This window comes from Brienomyrus brachyistius, chromosome 8 (genome assembly GCF_023856365.1).
Source record: "Brienomyrus brachyistius isolate T26 chromosome 8, BBRACH_0.4, whole genome shotgun sequence".
NCBI classification, from domain to species: domain Eukaryota; kingdom Metazoa; phylum Chordata; class Actinopteri; order Osteoglossiformes; family Mormyridae; genus Brienomyrus; species Brienomyrus brachyistius.
Genome location: NC_064540.1, coordinates 27,231,537 through 27,253,908, shown reverse-complemented (window position 1 = coordinate 27,253,908; position 22,372 = coordinate 27,231,537). Strand labels below are relative to the sequence as shown.

General features: G+C 44.1%; 1 protein-coding gene across 2 annotated transcripts; it reads right to left on the bottom strand.

Annotated features, from left to right (window-relative positions):
* Window positions 1–75: 75 nt before the first annotated feature.
* On the bottom strand, window positions 76–21,837 carry LOC125747875 (protein SOGA1-like). 2 transcript variants are annotated; one of them, XM_049023436.1, is made up of 9 exons: window positions 20,939–21,837; window positions 19,162–19,386; window positions 15,801–15,959; window positions 10,698–10,757; window positions 9,265–10,290; window positions 8,845–9,021; window positions 8,490–8,597; window positions 7,892–8,062; window positions 76–2,767 (listed from the first exon to the last, which is right to left on the bottom strand). In XM_049023436.1, exons 1-9 carry the CDS (start codon window positions 21,779–21,781, stop codon window positions 2,732–2,734), a joined length of 2,805 nt encoding a protein of 934 aa, XP_048879393.1. In that variant the 5' UTR covers window positions 21,782–21,837; the 3' UTR covers window positions 76–2,731. The 2 variants fall into 2 exon arrangements, with proteins under 2 accessions (XP_048879393.1, XP_048879394.1); XM_049023437.1 differs by having other exon boundaries at window positions 76–2,764.
* Window positions 21,838–22,372: the final 535 nt, after the last annotated feature.

The following is a 22,372-nucleotide window of genomic DNA, read 5'->3' as shown; positions in this document are numbered from 1 at the left end:
CCTAGGTCTCACCGAGACATGAACTCAGATTACTGGATTCTGCTTACATGGTGCATTACACCATGGGACCTCTCTACAAGGGAATGGTGAAGTAATATTTCTGCAAGGTGAAATATGTCACTTTTCACCTAGACAATGTTCAGTTCCACATTTCTTTTATTAACTTCTACATTCTGTGCTGTACATGGTTGTGCAGTTCTCATCTATATATCTATCCATCCATCCTTGATTTTTATTTTATTTTTTTGCTTGTTTATTTGAGATTCAGAGCCTGGGAAGAAGGTGTGTTGAAATATTTGTGTCCAGGCAGAAGAGGCAATATTTAGTGAACAACTTCTTGGCAATAGTCATAGACAGTCAGACAGCACTGACTGTTTAACTGAGGGCATCTCAACAGGGCATTCATGAATGACCTTGTACTTTAAGATCTTAACCTTTTTTGTAAACCTTGATCTAACCATTTAGATCTATGTCAGCAGACTGGTTCAGCCTATCCACTGATGACTTCTTGTCCAATAAGCACATTATACTACAATATCTTCTTTTTATATATACTCCTCAATACTGACATTTAGTGGTTAGTTTATATGGTGCTTAATGTTTTTTTTATTATTATTTCCTTAATATGTTGTTATTCAATTGCACTCCCACTGTTCTCTCTGCCCAAAGGCTAGCTTTTAAAAAGAAGAATGATTTCCTCCTTGATGCAGAATACTACATCTGCAGAAAGTTCCTGTTCTTGGTGTCATCGTGTTGCAGTTGACTGTCTCGGCTCACTGCAAGCTTCCATTGAAATGCATGTCGTACACAATGACCTTCAGCAGCTGCATCCTTAAGACCAGTTTAGAGTGTGCAGACAGATTAGAACTGATTTAAATCTACCAGCAACACCGAAAGGCTTTTCATCAACTCATTTCAGCTCCAGATCTTGTATCATGTGTTTGAGTGAATCTTGTGTTAGCTGCCAGCAACGAGAATTGTATTAATCCTTTCTGAGAATTTATTCAGGAGGACTCCACCAGGGCATGAAATTCTGTCATGTGAATGCCATTATGGTATCTTGAGGTGTCTATGGTGATGGGAATTCAATCTCTGTGCCTTCCACACGTGCGGCAACAATTAACTGAAGCACGATCAGATGAAAATGGGCGTGAAATCTTATCGCTTACTTTTCAGCCATGGATTCAAAATGATTCTTTTTTCTGTTGTGTTGAAAGGTCTCTTTTCCTGGGAGTTGACAGTTTCTCCACTGTTCTCTACCTTTTCCCCACATATTCTCAAGACTCATAAGCTGATTCCCTTATTCAAAATGACTTCCACAGAAAACATCATTAAAATTTACTGATTGATGTACACTGAAGTACAACTCCGGAAAAAATTAAGAGACCACAGCAAAATGTTTAGCTTCAGTCATTTCTCAATTTATGGGTATGTGACTGTGCACAATATATCTTATTTTTTGCAAACTGCGGCCTGGTTCTTTGTTTCTGAATAATGAAGGGCTTCTTCCTTGCTTTATGAGACTTCAGTCCTGCTTCTATGAGGCTGATATGAACTGTCCTGGCAGTGCACTTCACACCTGCACTTAATGTTTCCCACTCTTTTGGAAGGTCACAATGTCATCCTACGATTCATGAGAAACTGTCAGATTAACAATCATCTCCAGCATTAGAATGTCGCTTCTGCCCTTATCTGACTAGTTTCTGGTCATTCCCAGTGTCCCCCACTTCACCTTATTCTTGTGTATTGATGTCTTAGAAATTTTGAACCTGGAAGCAACCTGCTGCTCAGTGTAGCCTTTTGCCAGCAGAACCAGGATTAAACCAAGATTTAACAATGCAGATTCTTAAAAAATATGGAGTGGTCTCTCAATTTTTTCCAGAGCTGTATGTAAGAAGTATACACCATCATGTGCCACTATTATTTTCTGGTTACCTGCCTGACATATTAGATATGGATAAATAGGGGATCAGGAAACCAAATGGCAATCCTGACTTGTATATTCTTCATGGCTGTTTATAGTTAACCTCATATGAGTTCATTCCTCATGGGTATATGTTTAGAATTAAAACTCCCCATATCGCTGTTAAGAACATAAGAACATATCGCTGTTGATCAGTATTTAACACAGACTGCCTGATGGAATGGTAGCAGAGTGTCACAATCAGAAGTGGTCTTAAGTTCATTTCCCTGCAGGCCTCTAGATCTGCTTAGCATCAGCTCTACATGTTACCACCACTTCCAGGACCAGATAAGGCAATTGAGTCAGAAAAGCTGAACTAATATCAGAATAATGAAACAAATTGGCTGTAATTTATGTGCGGTTACTGCCTGCTGAACTGTCATGTGGTATTTATCTGGTCTGAAGTGTCCAGTGTTCAGTGGATCCCTCTGTGTAGCTCCAGATCAGGCTCCTGCATCATTCAGCTCCAGCAGATCAGCCAGAACAAGCCGGGAGCCTTAATTAGCCTGCTGTCCAGCCCAGAGAAGCCTGCAAAGATGTCCCTGCCATTCCTGTAAGTTCAATGTCACCTTTGCGTGCCACACCGGAGGATACGCTGCTTCTGAGAGGCTAAGAGTCTTGTCCTAGTTCTAATTTTTGAGCTCATGGATATGGGCTATGCCACTGTGCAGAGAGGGAGCATTTGTCGAGCTTCATGGACCTCAGGATCAGCAGAACATGAGATGTCACCGTCCACTGGGCAGATGGAGCTACATCTGAAGACACCTGTCAGGTCACTCTGTGCTCCCGCTGACATCTTTTCTGCTGAATGAATTAAAAAACAGAGACAATGGTGAGTGGAAAGGAGAGCGCTCTGTTATCACATCTAGCCGTTCATATGGGGCTCATGCTTCTACGTGTCTTTAGTAGGACTTGTATAGTGTGATCAGCATAAGACCTTGGTTTCTGCGGTGTTTTGGAACATTTAGGTCTCAGGATTCTCTGCTTAAATTCCCCAGGGTATGTAATTAAAAGCTCCTGGCAAAGATCCTCCACCTTCCTGGAACAGAGAGGTGGGGGGGGGGTTGTGCATCATGAGGGCCCCATTGAAGTAATTCTGTCCTTATCCTGGAAATTATGCATGACTGGCCTGTCTGTACACACTGATGGAGTTCCCCTGAACTGAGGAACATGCCCTTATCTGTCAGCACAGTTCACCTTCAGTGAAGACATCTTGTCCTTCCTGCCAGCTGCACTAAATGTCTGGGCAAAGCAAACACTTTTTATGGGGTGCGGACCCTGCTACCTTTTTCCAGGTAATCATGTGGGTTTGTTGCACTTGGGTTTTGCAGGTTTATTTTTGCTCGGCTCTGATGAAGAACTCAGCTGTATATAGGAAGTGATTTACTATTTGCTCCGCTTCTAAGTCTCTTCCAGCAAAAGCTCCTGCTAAATGTGTGTTAAGCAACAAGCAGCAAATGCTGAGGGACGTATTTACACAAATCACAGATACGAATGGGACTGTTCTCAATGATCTTGTGTGCTTTACTGAGGAAAGACGTCTGTGACATGTATGGGTGAAGCTTCCTGGGGTTACCACAGATGTTATAAAAAGGTTCTTGAAAAGTGCAGAAGGCTGCCTTAATGAGGGACTTCAACAAACATGTATTTCACACAAGGCCTCTTGCAAACAGTTAAGAGTACACATACTACTACAGCAACATGTACACATACTACTACAGCGACATGTACACATACTACTACAGCGACATGTACACATACTACTACAGCGACATGTACTTCCTTGGTGCTCAGGTCTGACATTTTCCCTGTGGGCTGATGTCAGAGTCAAAGTGAACTTTATTGCCATCTGAGCTACGTACATGTATACAGACGAGACGACGTGGCTCCAGTTCTTACAAAGTACAGATAGGCACAGAGAATAAACATATATAAATATAGTATAAATAGAAACTCCAAGCTAACATGGAAATTGTGCAATTAATTAAGGAGGTATTCAGAATACGTGCAAGTATTGCAACAGCAGAGAAACATTATATTTCAATACTGGAAATATAATTTTGTGTGCATATGTGTGCAAATGATTAGCAGCAGTTCAATATGATAGAAGGACGGTATTTTTGTGCGTGTAGCAGCATGTGCACTTTAAAAGAGTGATGTGTGAAGTGCAGAGGAGACGGGTTTCTTTTCACATCCACACAGATCTCTCCTGTCTACAAGCAGCTGACAAATGATCATGGATTAAATGCACACAGCAATTACATACAGCTTGTTTTCTTTCACCTCACCTCATGCTAACGGAGACAGATGTGCTTAAGCGTTAGCATCGCCTACTGGACCTCTGTCTGGCTGTCATCAGCGCTGTCCCTATTTGACCTTTCTAGCTAGATGTACTCATGCCTCATGCAGACATCTTCATGACAGAAGTCAGATACACTGCAGAGTCTGAGCAGTTTAGGAGCTGGAAGTATGTGGTAGAACAAAGGAATCAAGATGAAAAAAGAGTATATGGGGTAGATTGATTTGGGTGAAGGGTGGGTGCTCTGTTTGTGAGGCTGAGGGACGGGCAGAGGACTGCCCTTAACCATCTGTCCTTCCAGGCGCGGAGACTCCCCAGGGCATGAAGAATCCTCACATGATACCCCCCAGGATGCATCTTTAAGCAGGAGTCATCCATGCTGCGCCAGCTAAAGCCTCCTTTGGGGGGGTCATTGGGCTACACAATTCATGTCCGAGTCGCAAACTGCCATCTCAAGTGTTTTTTCCAAACATGTTAAGGTTAGACTCTTTTTTATATTCATCGCAGAATGTTGAAGACCTTGGCTTCAGCCTGAGCACCATTCTTGCTTAGTTTTACAGGGACGTCATCCTTTAAATTTAATAAAATTGGTTTAGCAAAGGGCTAAAAATCAATCTGCTGGCTTTCAGCTCAGCTGCCGTGATCTGCCATCTTGCTCTTGTGCAAAACCAGCTTACAACCCAAAGAAAATATATGTAAGATGCATTTAAATAACTGGATTGTGTAATTTAATATAACACTAGAAAATATCTTTTTTTTTTTTCTCTGTGCCAGATATGAACAAATGCAAAGGAAGAAATTCCTGACATCTGCACCCTCTCGACCCAAAATCCAAGCAGGTACCCATGACTTGTATAAAGAAGCAATGGATCACTGTCACCTCAGGGAACTTAGGGAGAAAGAGCTACGGTTCAGCCTCATTACAGAGCAACGCTGGCCTGCTGAATAGTTTTCATTCTGGATATCTCTTCCTCTCTAACATTATGTCACAAAGTACTGCTGACTTTTGAGTAGGAAGAGAAGCTTACATTATAAACCTGCACAGCACTTAATTCAACAATTCCAAACAATTACACTGGCCTTGTTATTTCAAGGGAATGCAATGCAGGTAGGGTGGGATGCATCTCGCAGCCATGTACTCACTGTTGCTACAGCAACTGAAAGCCCAAAGCCTTCTCTGGGTCATCTGAACAGAGGGCATTTAGGGTGTCCTGCAAGGGGACTGTCCTAGCATAGGCCGCTGAGTGGAGGCCCCAGGACAGACCCGTGATGAAGGGATTATAGCTCCTATGGAATATTATTTAGCACTATATAACGTAGAATACAAGTATTATGATATTATTAAAAAGTATGCCAAATATCCATAATGTAATCATTACAATGTAAACATTATAATGTAATCAACACAATGTAACCAACTAAGTATGTATTTGCACCTTTTGTTAGTCTGAGTTTCTGTTAGCTACTTTATGTTAGTCCTGAATCTATGAATATTCACTTTTATTAACGTATATTTTATCACTATGTTAAAGGACAAATATATTATCAACCTTTTAGTTAGACAATGTGTAAAAGGCTGAAACTGCCAAGGTTTACAACTGAAGGAAGGGATTCGCCTGAGTTCACCAGAAGTTCACGGCTGAGCATTTTTAAAAAACCAAGTGGAGCTGCTCACGCCACCATTATGTTCAGCCGAGAGACCAAACGGTAAAAGAAATGATGGACAAACTTATCACCTAGGGGTGTGGATTAAGGGAAAAAACAATTATTGTGAATGGCTGAAGGAATGATGATGCTTAAGTGACGAGATATTGTTAAATGATAAGAACTTATATAAAAATTGGTGTAAAACAGTACTGGACACACTTTATGTGTCCGGCCTTGGTTGTAACTTCATTGTTGCAATAAAGACTGAATTCTGGATACTGCACTCTGACTTCTGATTTGGCAGGGAAGGAGAAAAAACCACGACACTCCTAGCCGGCTTGGGAATGACATGGGATCCCCTAGAACAAGCCAGAGTCTGTGGCCTTGGGAAGGGAGGCCTGATCTGACTTGTTTAGCCTGCTGCCATCACATCTCTCACTGAGAGAAGATGGATGGATGGATGGATGGAGTATCTCAATGTACTTTATGAGGTAAAGTAAAACTTCCTTCCTAAACCATAATTTGTTCCTTAGAACATCTTAGATGTGATTAAAGGTAAAAAACAACAAAAATATGGAAGAATTTTGTGCAGCAGTCTACCACCAGAATTCATATCAGTTACCCCTTGGAGCTCTGTTTGTTTGGTCTAGACTATATATTGCAAAGAACCTGATTATCTTTACTAAACAAAGCTGTGATAGCCGTTTCTTATCTTGTATGTGTCTCTCCCTTGTCCTTAACATCTTGACCTCTCTACCCAGCTTATTTTTATACACAGTTCTGGCATGGAGAATTTCCATCAAACTGTGTTATTATTTATTGATTACTGTAGACTCTCCAGTGATGAAATACTTGTCCTCACTGACCCTTTGGATTTGAATGTGTCCAGATACAGCCACCCACTAACACCAGCTGCCAGGATGTGGGATCAAACATGTTTCTCTAAAATTGCGCTTCTACAGTAAAATCCCGTTATAGTGGCCTCGCTTATAACGGATGTCTATAACGGATGAGGTCCGCTAGTCCCGGTTGTGCACCTTTAAGAACATACGCTTATAACGGACAAACAATTTGGTCCCCAGGGCCACTTTTAGCTGTAGTTTTGTTCGGCTATAAAGGACATGCAGGCTCCGCTTACAAGGCGCGTGACGTGCTGGTGATATCCAGCGCAGATACGTAATCGGGATTATTAATAGTCATGCACCAGGCCAGGTAAAGTTGGATTACTACATGTATAATATAATAATCTATACCATAAGTGTGTCTGCTGGGGTGTGGCATGAGTAAATGGTGTCCTGTAGTTATGTTCTAGGCATACAGCAACTCTGGATATAACGGACTTTGTATTTAACGGACTGTTTTGCCAGGTCCCTTGAAGTCCGTTATAACGGGATTTTACTGTATGTGTGGGGGGTGGGACTGGCACGGGGGCCGATTAGCCTGTATTCGGAAGTTATTGCCATTTTGGAGTCCAGATTAAAAGCACCTTTTTCTCACCCTTCCCAGAGTCACACCACACCGTGTTCATGAAGGCAGGAACCCTCAGGTTCATAGCCTTGCTATAGAAGAGGCTCCTGCAGACTCCAGAATCAATGATAGATTAATGATTTCTTGTCCATGAGTTTATTGTCATCATCTCTCCTCATAAACCAGGGCCATGTTCTCACAAGCGTCTGTGACCAGGATGTCCACTGCTGAGGAGCACCACTGGCGTCTCTCTATTGTGGGGACAGGGAATTTCAAGCTTGCTGTCTTACCAAAAGATCTGGGGCCTGTCAAAAGTACAACACCAGCTCCCTTGATGGGATCTTTATGGAAGTGCCTTGAATACCAACTCACCAGCACATTCTGTGTGCTGTGGAAGAGTTGGAACACTAAGAGCCTGTGATACATTCAATCGTAGACTGAAGTGCTCCTTACTGATATCACTGACAAGCCTTTGAGTCCGTGATGACAGAGCGAGGACGGTACCTATAGCTCACCTGGGCGATGAGTCCCCTGAGCTCAGCCCGCTCCACCTCCCAGATGGCCTTGGCCTGAGAAAGCTGCTGAGCCAACTCCACTGACCTCTGGTGCTCCTCCTGCAGGGCGGCACTCAAGTTCTGCAGCGCCCCCTTCAGTTTCACCACAGTACTTCCTGGGTCAGTGCTCCCCTGAGCATGGGGACGACAGAGTGCATGTCATCACGGAGAGGAGGGGTTGTAGCAAAACCACTATATTTCAGCATGTTATGCAATGATATTTCAGCTGTCCTTTATCCAAACAGCCATCCTGGGTATGGTAGCAGGGGGGTCCAGAGACGACCCCAGACAGCCTGGGGCACCCTGCTGGCAAGGGTACACCCCACACTGAATGGGATTGCAGTCCATCGCACAACATGGGGGGGGGGCATGCAAATTTCACACACATGTAGATCAGAGCAAGATTCAAATCCCATTTCCGGAAGTTATAAAATAATAATAATAATAATAATAATAATAATAATAATAATAATAATAATAATATTAAACCTATCGTTTTATTTCTTTACCAGCAAATTTATATAGAATGCCGCATAAACCTGTCACCCCCAGGAGTCACCTGCTTGAGGTTTCTTCCCATTGGATAGAATTCCACGGATAGCTCCTCCCACGTGGGAACAGGCCCCTCCCCCTCTAGCAGCTGACAGAGGTCCTTCAGCCCAGCCACCTGCAGAATCCATTATTTTCACTTATTCATGTTTAAGTGTCACTTTGCTCACTCCTTCATCACTAGAAGTAGCTGTGTATCACAGCTCACCATGCCTCACCATGCATTCACAATTTATATGTGCATCGTTTAGTGTAAGTTTACACTATTTACGAGTGTCGCATTAATCTAGTTTGAATCCAGAAAATTCCATCTTTTTGCTCTGAGAGTGATCATTCCCCCACCCCTCCCCTCCCTAGCTCCTGACCTGGGGGCTGAGGTTCCCATCTAGGTCCCGTGCCTTACAGTGCCGCCACTGCTCCAGGAAGTGGCACAGTCTCAGTACTAGCAATCGCAGTTCCTGGGACTCGCTGTCTGGGCCCTGTGGCAGGGGAGCCTGCGACCGTGCTGACAGCCACTCCCGTGTCCCCATGCACTCCTGCAGCTGGGTAAGAGTGCTGGACAGTGAGATGGGAGGAGGTGCTGACCCAATTCATAACTCTGTCTAAGCATAAAAATCTACCATATTTCCAAATATTAGGTTCTTTTGTTTTTTTGACAGGAGCGCTTGCAGGTTCTACAGAAGACTATTTCAGGACTTATTCTAACAGCCTTTTAGAGGTAATATGATTTTGGGTGGTTTTCCCTGAAATTCAGACACGCAGGGTGATTTGATCCGGAAGCGTACCATTTGCAGCCCTGCAGATTCCCCGGCTGGGCAGCTGAGCACGCTCGCCTGGTGCTGCAGTAGTGCTACGGGCTCCACGCTGCTGCCCTCGGCCCCGTCTACCTGCCCTCGTCTGGGGCTGCACTGCGCCCCCACGCCCTCAAGGAGGCCAAACAGGAGCACCTGCAGTGCCTCCAGCCTGCTGGCCAGGGGCATCCCAGAGGAGAGGAGCGGCTCAGCTGGCAGAAGACGTGTTTGACGGCTGGTGCTGTGTCCCCTGAGCAGTTCTAAGGCTGAGCTGATGAGGTAGGTCTGGTTTTGAATGACCAACCAGGCCTCCCGATCACTCGGTCTCATGGGACCACAGTCTTTTTCTGCCATCTTCTCTTGCTCCTCCTGGGGATCCTGCTCACCACCCACAGGTCCCTCACGAGACATCTGGCTCCCAGTGAGATCAAGGGCAAGGGTTGGATCTTCATGAGGGTCTCTCCATGTCTGGCATCCACCACTGACAGATTCTTCTAGTGATGCCTCTGTGAAGACCGAGCAGCTTTCTTTGGAGAACACTGCCGAATCCACCTCAAGGTCCAATCTCCTCCCTGCCTGCTGGTTCTTCTCCTCCACCTCTGCCAGCGAGCACCGCAGGAGTTCAGTCTCTTCCTCCATGAACCGCAGATGTCTCCTGAGCTCCTGAATACTGTCCCCTGGTTCCAGCCCTGGCTCCGCCTTCTGGCCCCTCATCTCCTCCATCTCCGCTCGCAGGCCCCGGTTCTCCACCTCCAATTCCACGATCCGTCGGCTCAGCAGGTTGGCTTCCTCCTCCACCAGCTTCAGATGAACTTTGACCTCAGCTTCCCGGGAATGGGGGGTGTTGGCCGGGGCTTCCTGGGCCAGCGGGGCGTCCGCGTTGCCGTACAGGGATCGGAACTTGGCCAGCTCCTCCCGCATTGACTCGCTGTCCTTGGCTGTCTTCGTGAGCTTCTTGCACATGAGCAGAGTCTCCTCTTTGGCAAAATGCAGCTGGCACTTGAGGTCGGCCATATCATCCTGCATGTCACAGGGAGACAAGCGTAACATCATGCTGAGTCAGTGGGTGTCAGCTTTTTATTCACTTTTCTTAACCATTAATGAAATTTGAAGGTGCTGATAGGTGTACGACGTTTTACAGGTACAGAAGTAATGATTTACATGCAGGTATGTGTAATGTCTGGTTTTGTTCCTGTGTAACTGAAGCCGGGTGGGTGTTATACTGCTTTATAAAATCTTCTAGGTGGCTTTAAAAAATGTGCTGAGAAAAATATTGGATTGTTCCAAAGGGTGGGAGGGGGCATATCATTTAGGAGAGTTTGTCCTTTTGTCGAAATCATGCTGCTCTCCTTGTCGTGTCTTAGACCACTGATCCTGAACAGTAAATGGGCGCCGTGAAGCTGGACACAGACACGAGTCCATCTTACCTGGGGGGTCTTCTCCGGCTTGCTGGCTGAGCCTTTTGCTCTTCTTTTCCTTAGGGAGTTCTGCCAAGTAAGGGGATGCTATGTATAAATATACCTTGCAGTATCTATTGTAGTATTATCTATTGTCATTTATTAGGAATTGTTTTGTTTGGAACTCTGATCTGCAGGACGCACAGAAGTACTAATTTCATTGAATCATGAACACATGAAAAGAAAACGTCTGGAAGCCACGATCAAGCATTTAGATACGACCTGAGACCCACCTTTCTCCAATATGTAAGTACGATCTATCTACTCCTAAAATCCACCCCTCATATATAATTGAACTTGCAACAGGGGACATAACATTTATGGGACTGGACTAGTGACAAAATATGTTTCTGGTGCAAATCCTAGCAAGGTTCGGGTATTAATATATAAACTCCAAAAAGCCGTACATTATTAAATAGCTAAATGTCTGATAAATTAATAATAAAATAATATGATAATATGATACCCCACCTTTGGTCAGTAATGGTTATTCAAGTTGACATGTCAAGTTGCATTATTGATGACTTCTGTATGATAAATTAACCCAAACGCCACACTGTAATTTTACTCATTGTACCACTGATGACATCGTTGGACAGTTTGCTGCACATGGCTCAGCAGCTTCCATTTCCGTAAAATGTGCAGACTCAGAAGGACAGACATATAATCTCAGAATATTGAGTGTATTTCGATACCCTGGCTGAAACATAAGGATTACAGCCGACTTGAGATCATTACCAAATGGGTCTTTTTAATGGCAACAGAAAAGGTAACAGCAGGGTTAATAATAGCCGTGAGTCCTGAGCCAGCACAAGCCCTGGTGTCCAATTACAACCATTAGAAAAATGCCACCCAATCATGGACACTTTTAATAATGCTACGATAATTCAGTACAAGAATTAGCGGTTGGAAGATGGATGGATATATTGTCAGCTGCCTTGTTAAATGTTAAGAGATCTAACTAAAAGTTAGCATTCTGAAGCTCCATGGCCATGCAGATGGAGAGGGTATCTGTGGTATCTCCCAGGATCATGCCGGGTCCTGGCAGCTGCTCCCTCTCGTTCCCAGCTGCTCCCCTCCCACCGAGCCACAGATATTATTTCTCCACTCTCCAACCCCCTCTCTGCTCTGAGTACCACGTCCCACAGACTGAGTGAGAGGCCCTCACTGTCCTTCAACCCTTTGAGCACCATTGATGACACCGGGGAACTGTTCGCTGTGCATCGCTCAGCTGCTTCCATTTACATAAAATCAGCAGTGCAACCCTCCTTTCCAAGTCAAATCCAGCCCCTACAAAGGAGAAAACAAGCAGCGCCCCCTAGCGGGTGGGAGGAGTCTCTTAATAAACATTGAGGTCTTTCTCCTCGACTCTTTACCGAAGACAGAAGGGCCTCCTCATGGTTTTATCTACACAGCATAAACTCAGAGCTGCCTCTGCAGGTGTGTCACAGGGCACCGTGTATGAATGTGTGGGCCCTGTGTGTTTGTGCTTTCAAGGGTGTGGTTTTCTGGTTACCTATGCTGCCATCTTGCAAGGCATCACGTGCCAGAAGATGCGCTTGTATAAATTTTCCATTTGTCTTCTGCTGTCAATATGTATAGATCAACTTCTCCACTGGTTCTAACTAAACATTTTTAAGTTGCTTGGATTTAACCAGTAAGGGCTCAAGAGGGATATTTCCCAACCTCTTTAGATATAAGACTCACCATAATGTTTTCAGTTTCAGTCCCATTTAAGACAGCACTTCCTCCATTTCCTACAAGCAAACCTTGTGTAATATCCATCTACAGAGAGCCTTTTGAGATTCCTGACCAACAAGAGCCAGGAACAATGCTGTAAATTCTGAATCTGCCATCCATTTAAGAGAATTCAGTCAGATATTGTTAAGTCAAAGCATTCATGTTATGTACCGCACTTAACTTCGACAATAACGTCCTATCTAGGATTTGAACCCTCTAGCCTCCACTTTAATGTCATATTGGGAATGTGACCAGCTGGCTGCCGGCACACGATACCCTCTGTCTTTCATCTCTTCTCATCACTCTCTCTCCTTCGGGGAAAGCTAAGCTCTTTGATTATTGCTGAGCGCCTAGTTGGCGGGAGCCTTAAGTTGATGCAAGACCCAGCACTGGTTGCCATTCTCCCCAAAATGACCCCCCCAAACCCCTGAGAATCTGTCCTTTCTCATAAGACACCTAATTTGGATTGAAGTCCTGGCCATGAACAGGAAATACTGGATGGGGTCTGAGATCAGTGTTGATCTCCGCTCTCGCTTATTCCGTCTCACACACAGATACAGACATGAACAAACATTCCTGCTCCTAAGCTTTCCCTCCTTTTCCAGACAATGGACAGAGCATTGCCATGCGTCTTAGCATACTGCCAGATTTTACAGAGTATTTGGGGGCGGGGAGTAGGTTTGCAAGCAATACGTCTGATGAGAAAATAAAACACTGACCAGTGTTTAATCCTAGTGATGCTGGTAAGGAGTCTATATCCCAACTTGTGCAAGAATGAAGAATGACGGGACAAACAGACCCTATAAAGATATCAATTATATAAGTTTAATATTAAAAAACCTACCCACCTCAAGCTGATATGAAACAGAAATAGAACCTTTATAGGATAAACCAGGCATGCATTTCATGTAAAATGTGAAATCAACCACAAATTGTCCTTAAATGACAGACATATTTTAAATGCCAGACCACTAAATGATAAATGTCTTTGCATTAGAGTGTGTTGATAATGTTCATAGGCAGGTCTATAACACATACAGTGACTTTAAACAAATAAAAATGCTGTTACCATGGAGGTGGACAATGACTCCTCTGGTAGCTTAATTGCCTTTTCCAGATGATAGCAGCTCAGAAGCAGGTTCTCAATCACTCAGTCTGGATGTGAACCCAGAAGGAGACTCTCCTGTGAGTCACTCTCTCAGGACTCAGTAATTCTGGGAGACCCATTTTCTCTCTCTGCAGCTAGCGCTCTGGACCTTGGTTACTTCCAGACTCACTGTCCCTGACAATGAGGAAACCTTTGAAGGACTCAGTGGCTCGTGGAGTCAGTGCCCCTAGTCTTCTGCACCTCTGTTTTATCCTGCCTACGGCTCAAGGACTTTAATTCGAGGATTTCAGCTGGGTTTCAACGCCATCAAAGCATCAGCAGAGCAATTCTGTGACACACAGTCAGATTCTCACCTTGTAACAGTCACATCTTGATTCACCTCGCTGGAAAAAAGACAGTTCATATTGAACTGACGGATTTATGTTTATACATATCGCTGGGTGTGTATGTGTATTAAAACTAATAAGGGAAAACCACTGGCCAGCTCTTCTGCTGTGTTTAAAAATAGAGAGCCTGTGGAATCCTCTGTCTCATTAACTCGGCCTTCCTCTCTCAGCAAACGCAGGCAGCAGACTGTTAGAATGTGCGCTATGGCGAGAATCCTGCCCTTGTACACCTGCCACTTTGCCACCCTGCTCCACCCAAACCCCAGCTGCTGGACCTGCTCATGACCCGGGCAGCTTCACAAGGTCACAGCCTCAGTCACTGGAGGCTCTGTGGGAATTCGGGAGGGGCATCTCTTACACATCACTGCGGTGTAGGGGTTCTATGGGGAAAGAAGGTGGAGGATCCCCCACACATCACAGTGAGGTAGGGGTCCTATATGGAAAGAAGGTAGAGTGTCTCTTACACATCACAGTGAAGTAGGGGTTCTACAGTGAAAGAAGGTGGAGCATGTCCTACACATCACAATGAGGTAGGGGTTCTATGGGGAAAGAAGGTAAAGTGTCTCTTACACATCACAATGAAGTAGGGGTTCTACAGTGAAAGAAGGTGGAGCATCTCCAACACATCACACTGAGGTAGGGGTTCTATAAGCAAAGAAGGTGGGGCATCTCTTACACATCACGGGGAGCATGACATTAGGGTTTAAACACATTTATCCGAAGACAGGCTCAAATTGCATTTAACCCTGGATCACTTCTGGGCACGTTGGAACACCCAGCCTTAAATTTGCGCTGTACTCCATTAATACAAGACCTAGCAATGACAGTCAAAGAGGATGCCACGTTTCGCAGTACTTTTATGCTGAGTTTAATGCTTTAGGAAGTCAAAGTTTCCATCGAGGACAAGTAGTTTTATGACAAAGGGAGAAATCAGGTTCATTTGACACTGCATTATAGGCGAGGGGTCTTATTTCCTAAATGCCTCTCCGCCACCTGTTCCCCCCGCTCCCTCCTTCATGCCCTCCCAATTTGGGGTTCCTTTCTTTATTTAACAGTTGCTATAAGGTAAGCTAATATCCAGCACTTTTATGCCTGACTGCAGTTGGCAAAGCAATGGAGCTGCCTGTGGTCATAACATGGAGCTACTCTGTTAAGAGTCCAGGGAAGTCATGCTTCAGATTATACAATGCAGCTCACCTGGTATACTGTGAAAACTCAAAATCATTCACTTTCAACAATGATGTTTTAGGTTAAATCGGCAACAAGTGAATGGCTTTCAGGCAAAAATGTTGCCTCACAAAAGCATATAAACACTAAAAAACATAGAATCACAAAGACAAATTATACGTACTGACTAAAGAACGATTAATATGTAATCTGCTTTAGTTGTATGTCACTTTGGATGTAAAATCTAAAATAAATAGAAACCAGCTTAGGCTTGAACAAAGCAAAAGAACATGTTTATTTATAAAACTGGTAGTGGTTCATCAGAGTAACTCAGAGTAACACAGAGTTACTAATCAGGTATTTCTGAGTACTTGCAACAGGGTTGTCAACTTTGGTCAGCTGGCTAGTGTGAGATTTTCAATTCAAGGCAAGTCTGCACACACATGTATGTGACAGTTTTATCACCTTGTAAATAGTCTGTAAGCTTTTGATGCAGCTAATTTTAGGTTTATAGGGGAATGATATAGACTTGCCTTAAGATTTCTGGCATAAGCATAAGAGTTAAAAAGCATGAATGTCAACGCCAGATTTGTGTGAGTTGACAACCCTGTTATAATACTTCTTGCTCTGTTACATCCTTTAACTGATCCAGCATCAGCTCGCCAGTCATACCTCCCTAGCCTTGTCCGCTTCAGCTCGCAGCACCTGGTTGGCCACCTCCAGGTCCTGCACCTTCTCACGCAGCTCCTGGTTCTCCCGCTCCAGTCGGACCCGGTTCAGGTCAGTGGCGCCCAGCTCGGCATGCAGGCGAACTGACACATCCCTCGCCACCTGGAGCACAGGTGGAGGGGAGGGCACAGGATTCAGTTTCAAAAATATGTATTTTTTTTGTCTATCATCAGACTTTTATGAAATGTTGTTTATAAACAGCTCCAATAATATGCCTTCAGAAATCCTCCAGTCAAGGTTGTCTGGTAATTTAATTTCCAATGCTTTTAAAATCTATAAATAATAATCTTGTTATCCTGAAGGGGATTAAAATGTTTACATTTGTGAGGGCATTTGTGAAGTCGTGCTGTTTTCACATGTCTCACAATCCGATGACCCCCCCCCCCCCCCCCCCCCCCGTCTTTAAGCAGGTCAGGGATGTGGCACCCTGTGCTTTCTCAGCTGTGGAGTCATGTTTTACAGCGCCCTGTGAACAGGGCCGTTCACCGAGCCGGCTGGAGATTCTTTGGCTTTGCCTTCTAAGGTGCTGCGTTCACAATTCCACTGTTTATCAGCATGCGTGAGCTCCTGGGCAATGGCCCATTGCAAACCTGGCCAGCAGTCACTCATGGTACTGTATTACACAGCTACTTGGGAATTCTTTCATTTTCACATATCTTTTCTTGCTCTCCTATAAAGGCAACACTTACAGTGCCTTTCCACTGGAATATCGGAACCGACTTGTACCCGAACTGTACTGAAAAGTGAAACTAGTTACAGCACGGTTCTAGATCGCTTCAGTTGTCCACTGCAGAAATATAGACTCGGTAAAGTCGCCGGATTTGGGGAGCAACTGTCATGCCCCACTCGTCCTACCCTCCAGTGTGCCAGGCCCCCTCATCTACCCCGTGTGGAATCCCCGTGTTCACCAGCTGCTTCTTGTTGCTGTTAATTAGTCCTGTATTTCAGCCTGCGTTTCAGTATGTTTCCCTAGTCACTGACGTTGCATGTATCCAGTATCTTGTGTAGGATTGATTCCTAATAAACCCCTCCGTCTGCCTGCTTCTGCTTCCCCGGTCCACGTTGTGACAGTGATTTAAAACTGAACAGACACTTATTTACTGTTCACACGGTGTACATCATGATTTACTATGTGCTAATTTCCACAACAAGTCTATGAGAATCGCCGTCTTATGTTAGCATCAAAGGCATCAAAACGCTGGCGGACTTAGCATTTGTTTGCCTGAACTGACATTATGAATCCATTCTGTTCCATTGTTCTATGTTACTTTTTTAAGTAGGTGGCTGGAAATTTTCCCCGTGACCCAGTAGGATAAGCAGTTTGGAAAATGGATGGATGGATGTATGGCTGGAAATGTTCAATGTCCAAGTCATAAGAAATACATCAATACAATGCAATGTGCGATACGACTGGTAATGAATAATATATAGAACATGCCTTTTTTTCCTTCAGATAGTCCATACGAGAACACTGGTATCTCCATACATTTCGACCAATCAGATGGTGGTGATGCAAGCGACTTGGTCTGGTTGCGTTTTCGGCCCTGCTAGTAAGCATTGCCCTGTCAGCACAGGTACAGCTCTGGTATGACTCGGATAATTTACAATGGAAAACCATCAGTTCACGGTATGGCTCGGGTACTGCTTGGTTCTTGATGGCAGTGGAAAAGCGCCGCAGGGTCAGAGCACAGGGATTGCCTGCTCATGCCCACAACCCCTGGCTACTGCAGGAAACAGCTCCCACAAAGGAGGAAGCATTGTGGCCGCATTATTTTGCACAAAAAAATATTGCAGTCCTGTGACACTTCTGGGGTGTCAAAGACAAATCACCTACAGGTTCCATGTTCCTGCTAACATCGACCCATATATTCCAGGTACGTTTTCTATTTTTAGCTCAATTTTTACCACTGCATTTCAGGTCAAAGTCATTTTCTCAAGAGCAGAACAGCTGCAGTGTTCTGGGGTCTCAAACCAGCATCCCAGTGGTTCAAAGTCTGATTATCAGCAGCTGTATAAATCATAATCACTGAATCTGAGTCCCTGTCAGCCTACTAGAGGACTACATTACACTGTTGATTTCTTAAGAGGCAAAATATTTCACATTTTAATTTATTTAATGCTATTGCAAAATTCGGAAGAGTTCACTCTTGTGAGGCATCTTCAGCAATCAACCAACTTGCAGTACTAACTATGGTGTTAGAGCTTTTTATTTGATTGGGTTCATCCTTGGCTTGCCCTTGAGTGACACATCTGTCTGATGGGCTTCAATCCACAGTTTGGAAGTGGAATTTTATCACTGTAAGTCAGTTTCTCTTGCCAAGTAAAAGGGTATCATGACCAAAACAGCCACTGCTATATAGTTTCCATTAGATTAGATTAGATTAGATTAGATTAGATTAGATTAGATTAGATTAGATTAGATTAGACTTCAATGCAAATTGAAGGCGATTACTGTGCCTTAACTGAGTGGTCCTTTCTACAGTACTTTGGTAAGCTGTGTTTGAATGTGCTCTATAAATAAAATGTACTACTTACTTGCTAATATTGAAGAGATTATGGGCATGTTATGTAGGAACAGCTGCCTTTACGTATGTATTACTTATGTAGACCAGTGACAGTACCACCTTAATGTGATAAAATGCTGAATGATAAATGTGTGAAAGTGAAGGACAGCTATGGAAATAGTGCAAAATTGTCTGAAAATACAGAACTCTGGTCTTTGGGTAAAAACCCTGCGCCGTTTTTCATTTGCTTTGGGAATAGTACAAATTGCTGACTCAGCATGCATATTGTGTCTCTTTGTTATGAGTCCAGTCAGTGACAAGGTCAGCACAAGAAACATGCACAAGACAGCCTTGAAGCAGCAGGTTACATGCAATAAATAATCTATATGGAAAGGTCCAATGGTCACCTAAGTAATCAGGACATCCCAGCATGCAGAACCACACTTTTGTGGGTGTCTGCAATCATGTGATTAAAAGCCATTTGCTTGTTTGTGACCCCCCAGCTCACATTTACTATGATCATTTTGAAGCAGCATTTCAAATGCAGCTATTTTTTACCACTGACTAGGCTGCTGTCCTTGACTGCAGATCTACAGCCTGTGCTGCTGGGGACTGGAGAGAGCATGTGCACAGCTGAAGGGCCTGACCACAGAAATGAGAGGAGTCTTTATCCTTTTTTTCTGAAGGACACACAGCAATGCATGTGGTGGTGGGGGGGGGTAAATCTGTGTCCCCATTTATACAGTTCCCCTCCTTCCCTTACACCCCCCACACACACGCACACAGACACACACACTCACCTTGATGTCCTGCTCCAGAGCACGGACCAGCTCGCCATCCACCTGTCCGGTGCAGGCCACGCGGACGCTGCGCCGCTCCGCCTTGCGCAGGCGGTACTGCAGCACGCGGCACGTGCGGTGGGCGCGCTCCAGCTGCGCCCGCAGCTCCTGCAGCTGCCCCTCATCCTCCTCTAGGAAGGCATCCCGCATCTCCAGCATCTCTGAGCGAAGCTCCTGGATCTCGTCCTATACGTGATGGAGCAGGCAGACCCGTCAGGGGAGAGAGCTGTCTGGTGGGGGATACGTTGTGCCTCTATGCGGTGTTGGGTAACGCCATCATGGATCAATGGGAACAGAGGCATGGCTCATGTGTCCTTTACTGTAAACAAATATGCCAAAAGCATACAGCTCTACAGATAAGCAAAAGTCAATATTATAGCCAGTGACTGATAAAGTTCTCTTCTTCTCTGTGTTTATATAATAATTCACTTTAAGTTTTACAGTGTGATCAGGCCACATGATTTTATAGTTTTAAGTTTAGATTCTAAAGTAATACAGAGAATGCATTCTTACTTAAGACCAATGCTGGTACTCTCCTCAGATTCAAGATATAAATCTTGCTATCTTCCAACTGCTTATCCTGTTCTGGGTCATAGTAAAGCCAGGCTTTTTTTCTATGAAATTTAATTTCATTAACTTTTTTAAAATTTAATTAACATTTTTGGTCAACCATTGTAGTGGTCAAAAAAATTAACTCCTAACGCATTTTTAAGCATCAAAACGCAATGTGATTATCGCTGTCGTAATATGACATCAATTTAATTTAAAGCATATAGAGATGGAATAAAATATACACATGCCAGATTAAAAAAATTTATATGTGGTCGACACCAGCTTTGGGGGAATATGATTTATTAATGAGCATCACCCTGTCCTGACCTTTTAAGGAATTTATTTAATCAACACTGCAATCATCCTAGGATTTAATGGAACGTTAACAGTCTATGTTCTTATAATACATCTGAGCAAGAAGACGGAATAAGCCTGGTCAAAGCTGAAGAAACATGCTCTAGAGCTTCGTGATAAGTATGGTAACAATTATACTAAGTGAAGTAATTAAGAATTAATGATAGTCCTGCAAAGTAGCGGAAATGAACAGAAGGAAATTCTTATTTTTACACGCGTTTTATCCTTCTAAATGAGTGTAGGCTGCAAGCCGGATAAATCCGTGGTGTTTGTCAAGTGCACCATCTAAACATTTAGTTGTATGCAGTTCACACTGTTCAGCAAGATAAAAGTACAAACCTGCTTAGAAATGATGCCAAGGGGAAAAACACCTATTACAACCTAATAAATATTTACAACCATCCATGAGTAAAACATGTTTAGCCTGTTACTAATATAGTAGCTGTTTGTTTAAGAATGAGCAACCTAGTTTCGCAAATCAGCGACAACTGAAATATTCAATTAACTATGTATAAAGTCGGACGCACATTCATAGCACGGCTTGTGGATGCAAAAACAAAACAAGCTAAAAAAAAAAGCAGAGATTGGGATCAACCATACTACCGAGAAACATAATCTATGTAAACCTCTGTATAGGATAGGTGGAGACAGGTAGGAATTATGCTGGAAACGCTTTGGAATTAAAAGACAGACCTACATATAAAAAAAAAGAAGAAGAAAATTAAGAAAATTAAAAGTGTGCCGCTCAGGTTTTCATAGAAAACGGAAAATATAAGGATCATAATATTTTGCGATTACTACCATGTAGTTCAAACAAAATGGGAGCGCTTACTTTTAGGTATTCGTTTTCAGATCTTAGTTCATCGATCTCCTTTAGGAGATCCCCCTGGACCCCATCCATGAACTCTGCCAGGTCCGGTAACGCCAGGGTTGCCTTGACATGATGCCGGCAGTAGAGTGAGTCGAAAGATCGCTCATCGTTGAAAGAGATGCTACATTCCCCACGTTCCAGTTTCAGGGGCCATCTGCCTTCATTCACCGTCAAGTTTTCAAACTGGTCACTCGTCATTGTTCCCCTGGCGACACTTTTCCGTTCCCTGTCAGCTCCTCCGTCGCGAATGCCGTTTTCTGTGTCACTGCTTTGGCCATCCGTTAATAATTTGTTCTCTTCTGAAGTGCCCTCGGACACTGAGGAGAAGCTGTCTGCAGGGGACAGCTTGCCCGGGGCGCAGCCGGGGTTCTTCCTCTGTAGGTCGGAGGCATCAGACACTTTCTTCCGACCATCAGAGTTACTGTCGGTTGTTGGGTTGCTGACAGCTGGCGCTGTAGTTTTACCTGACACCTTCCGTGTCTCCGGTTTTACTTCTTTTGCACTGACCGGACTGTGCTTAGATACCCGATTCCCCGTGTGCATAGTCCGAGCTTTCACACTGCATTTCACCGTTCCGGAGTTTCCCCTGGTCTTGGCAGAAGTTCGTACATGTACATCCTTGGGTCTGGCAGACAAGTCGGCACGATCCGAGTTTTTCTGCTCATTAACTAGCGGCTCTTGCGGCTGTCTCTGGTGAGATTTTTGTGGCTGCGCCTGTTTGCTGCTGATACCGTCCTGTCTATCCATCGCGTGTTTCTGTAGCTTTGGCACGACCAGATTCGGATCTACCTTTGTCTTCGTCATTCATTCCGCTTTAAGGCTGCCAACAACACAAGTCAATGAATCTAATAGGCCTACACATAGTTTACCCCGCCACAACAGTAACTTTTTTTTTTTTTTTACATTTCTGTCTCTTGGGAAACTGTAACGTTGAGAAGAGAGGATGCGTGCTCCTAACTCCGTAAGAACTCCGGAGTTTGCCGGAGATATTCTTCTCTCTTCTCTCAGTGACTGGCAGTCCGACGTGCATTAGGAGGTGCTTTCTCCGCCCCACTTCGCCTGTGACCAGTATGGCTCTGGAAAGATAATTTTTCTTACAGACTCACTATCTTCACTGATCTGGGACCCACTTGCCATTGGAATAAAGAACCACGTGTGTTTTGACCGAAGAATTAACAGCCATTAACAGGGAGTTCCTTATCCGTTGCCCAGTTTTAGCGTTTTGTGTCCTCTGTGACCATATTATAGCTTAATTTACCAGGGGCTCAGGACCCAAATTATTCCAAGGTCAGTAAATCACGTCCCAAATTCATGGAAAAACTTTTATGCCGGAAGGGGGGTATTTTTGGCCCACAACCCACCAGTTAAGAAACATTGGTGTAGACAGATCTGTTA

Excerpts from the sequence above, each read along its gene's own strand:
- LOC125747875 (XM_049023436.1), bottom strand. The coding sequence starts at position 21,781 with ATGACGAAGACAAAGGTAGATCCGAATCTGGTCGTGCCAAAGCTACAG. Across the intron at positions 15,960-19,161 it reads CTCTGGAGCAGGACATCAAG|GTGGCGAGGGATGTGTCAGT; the intron begins GTGAGTGTGTGT and ends CCTGTGCTCCAG. Across the intron at positions 8,598-8,844 it reads ATGGGAACCTCAGCCCCCAG|GTGGCTGGGCTGAAGGACCT; the intron begins GTCAGGAGCTAG and ends TGGATTCTGCAG.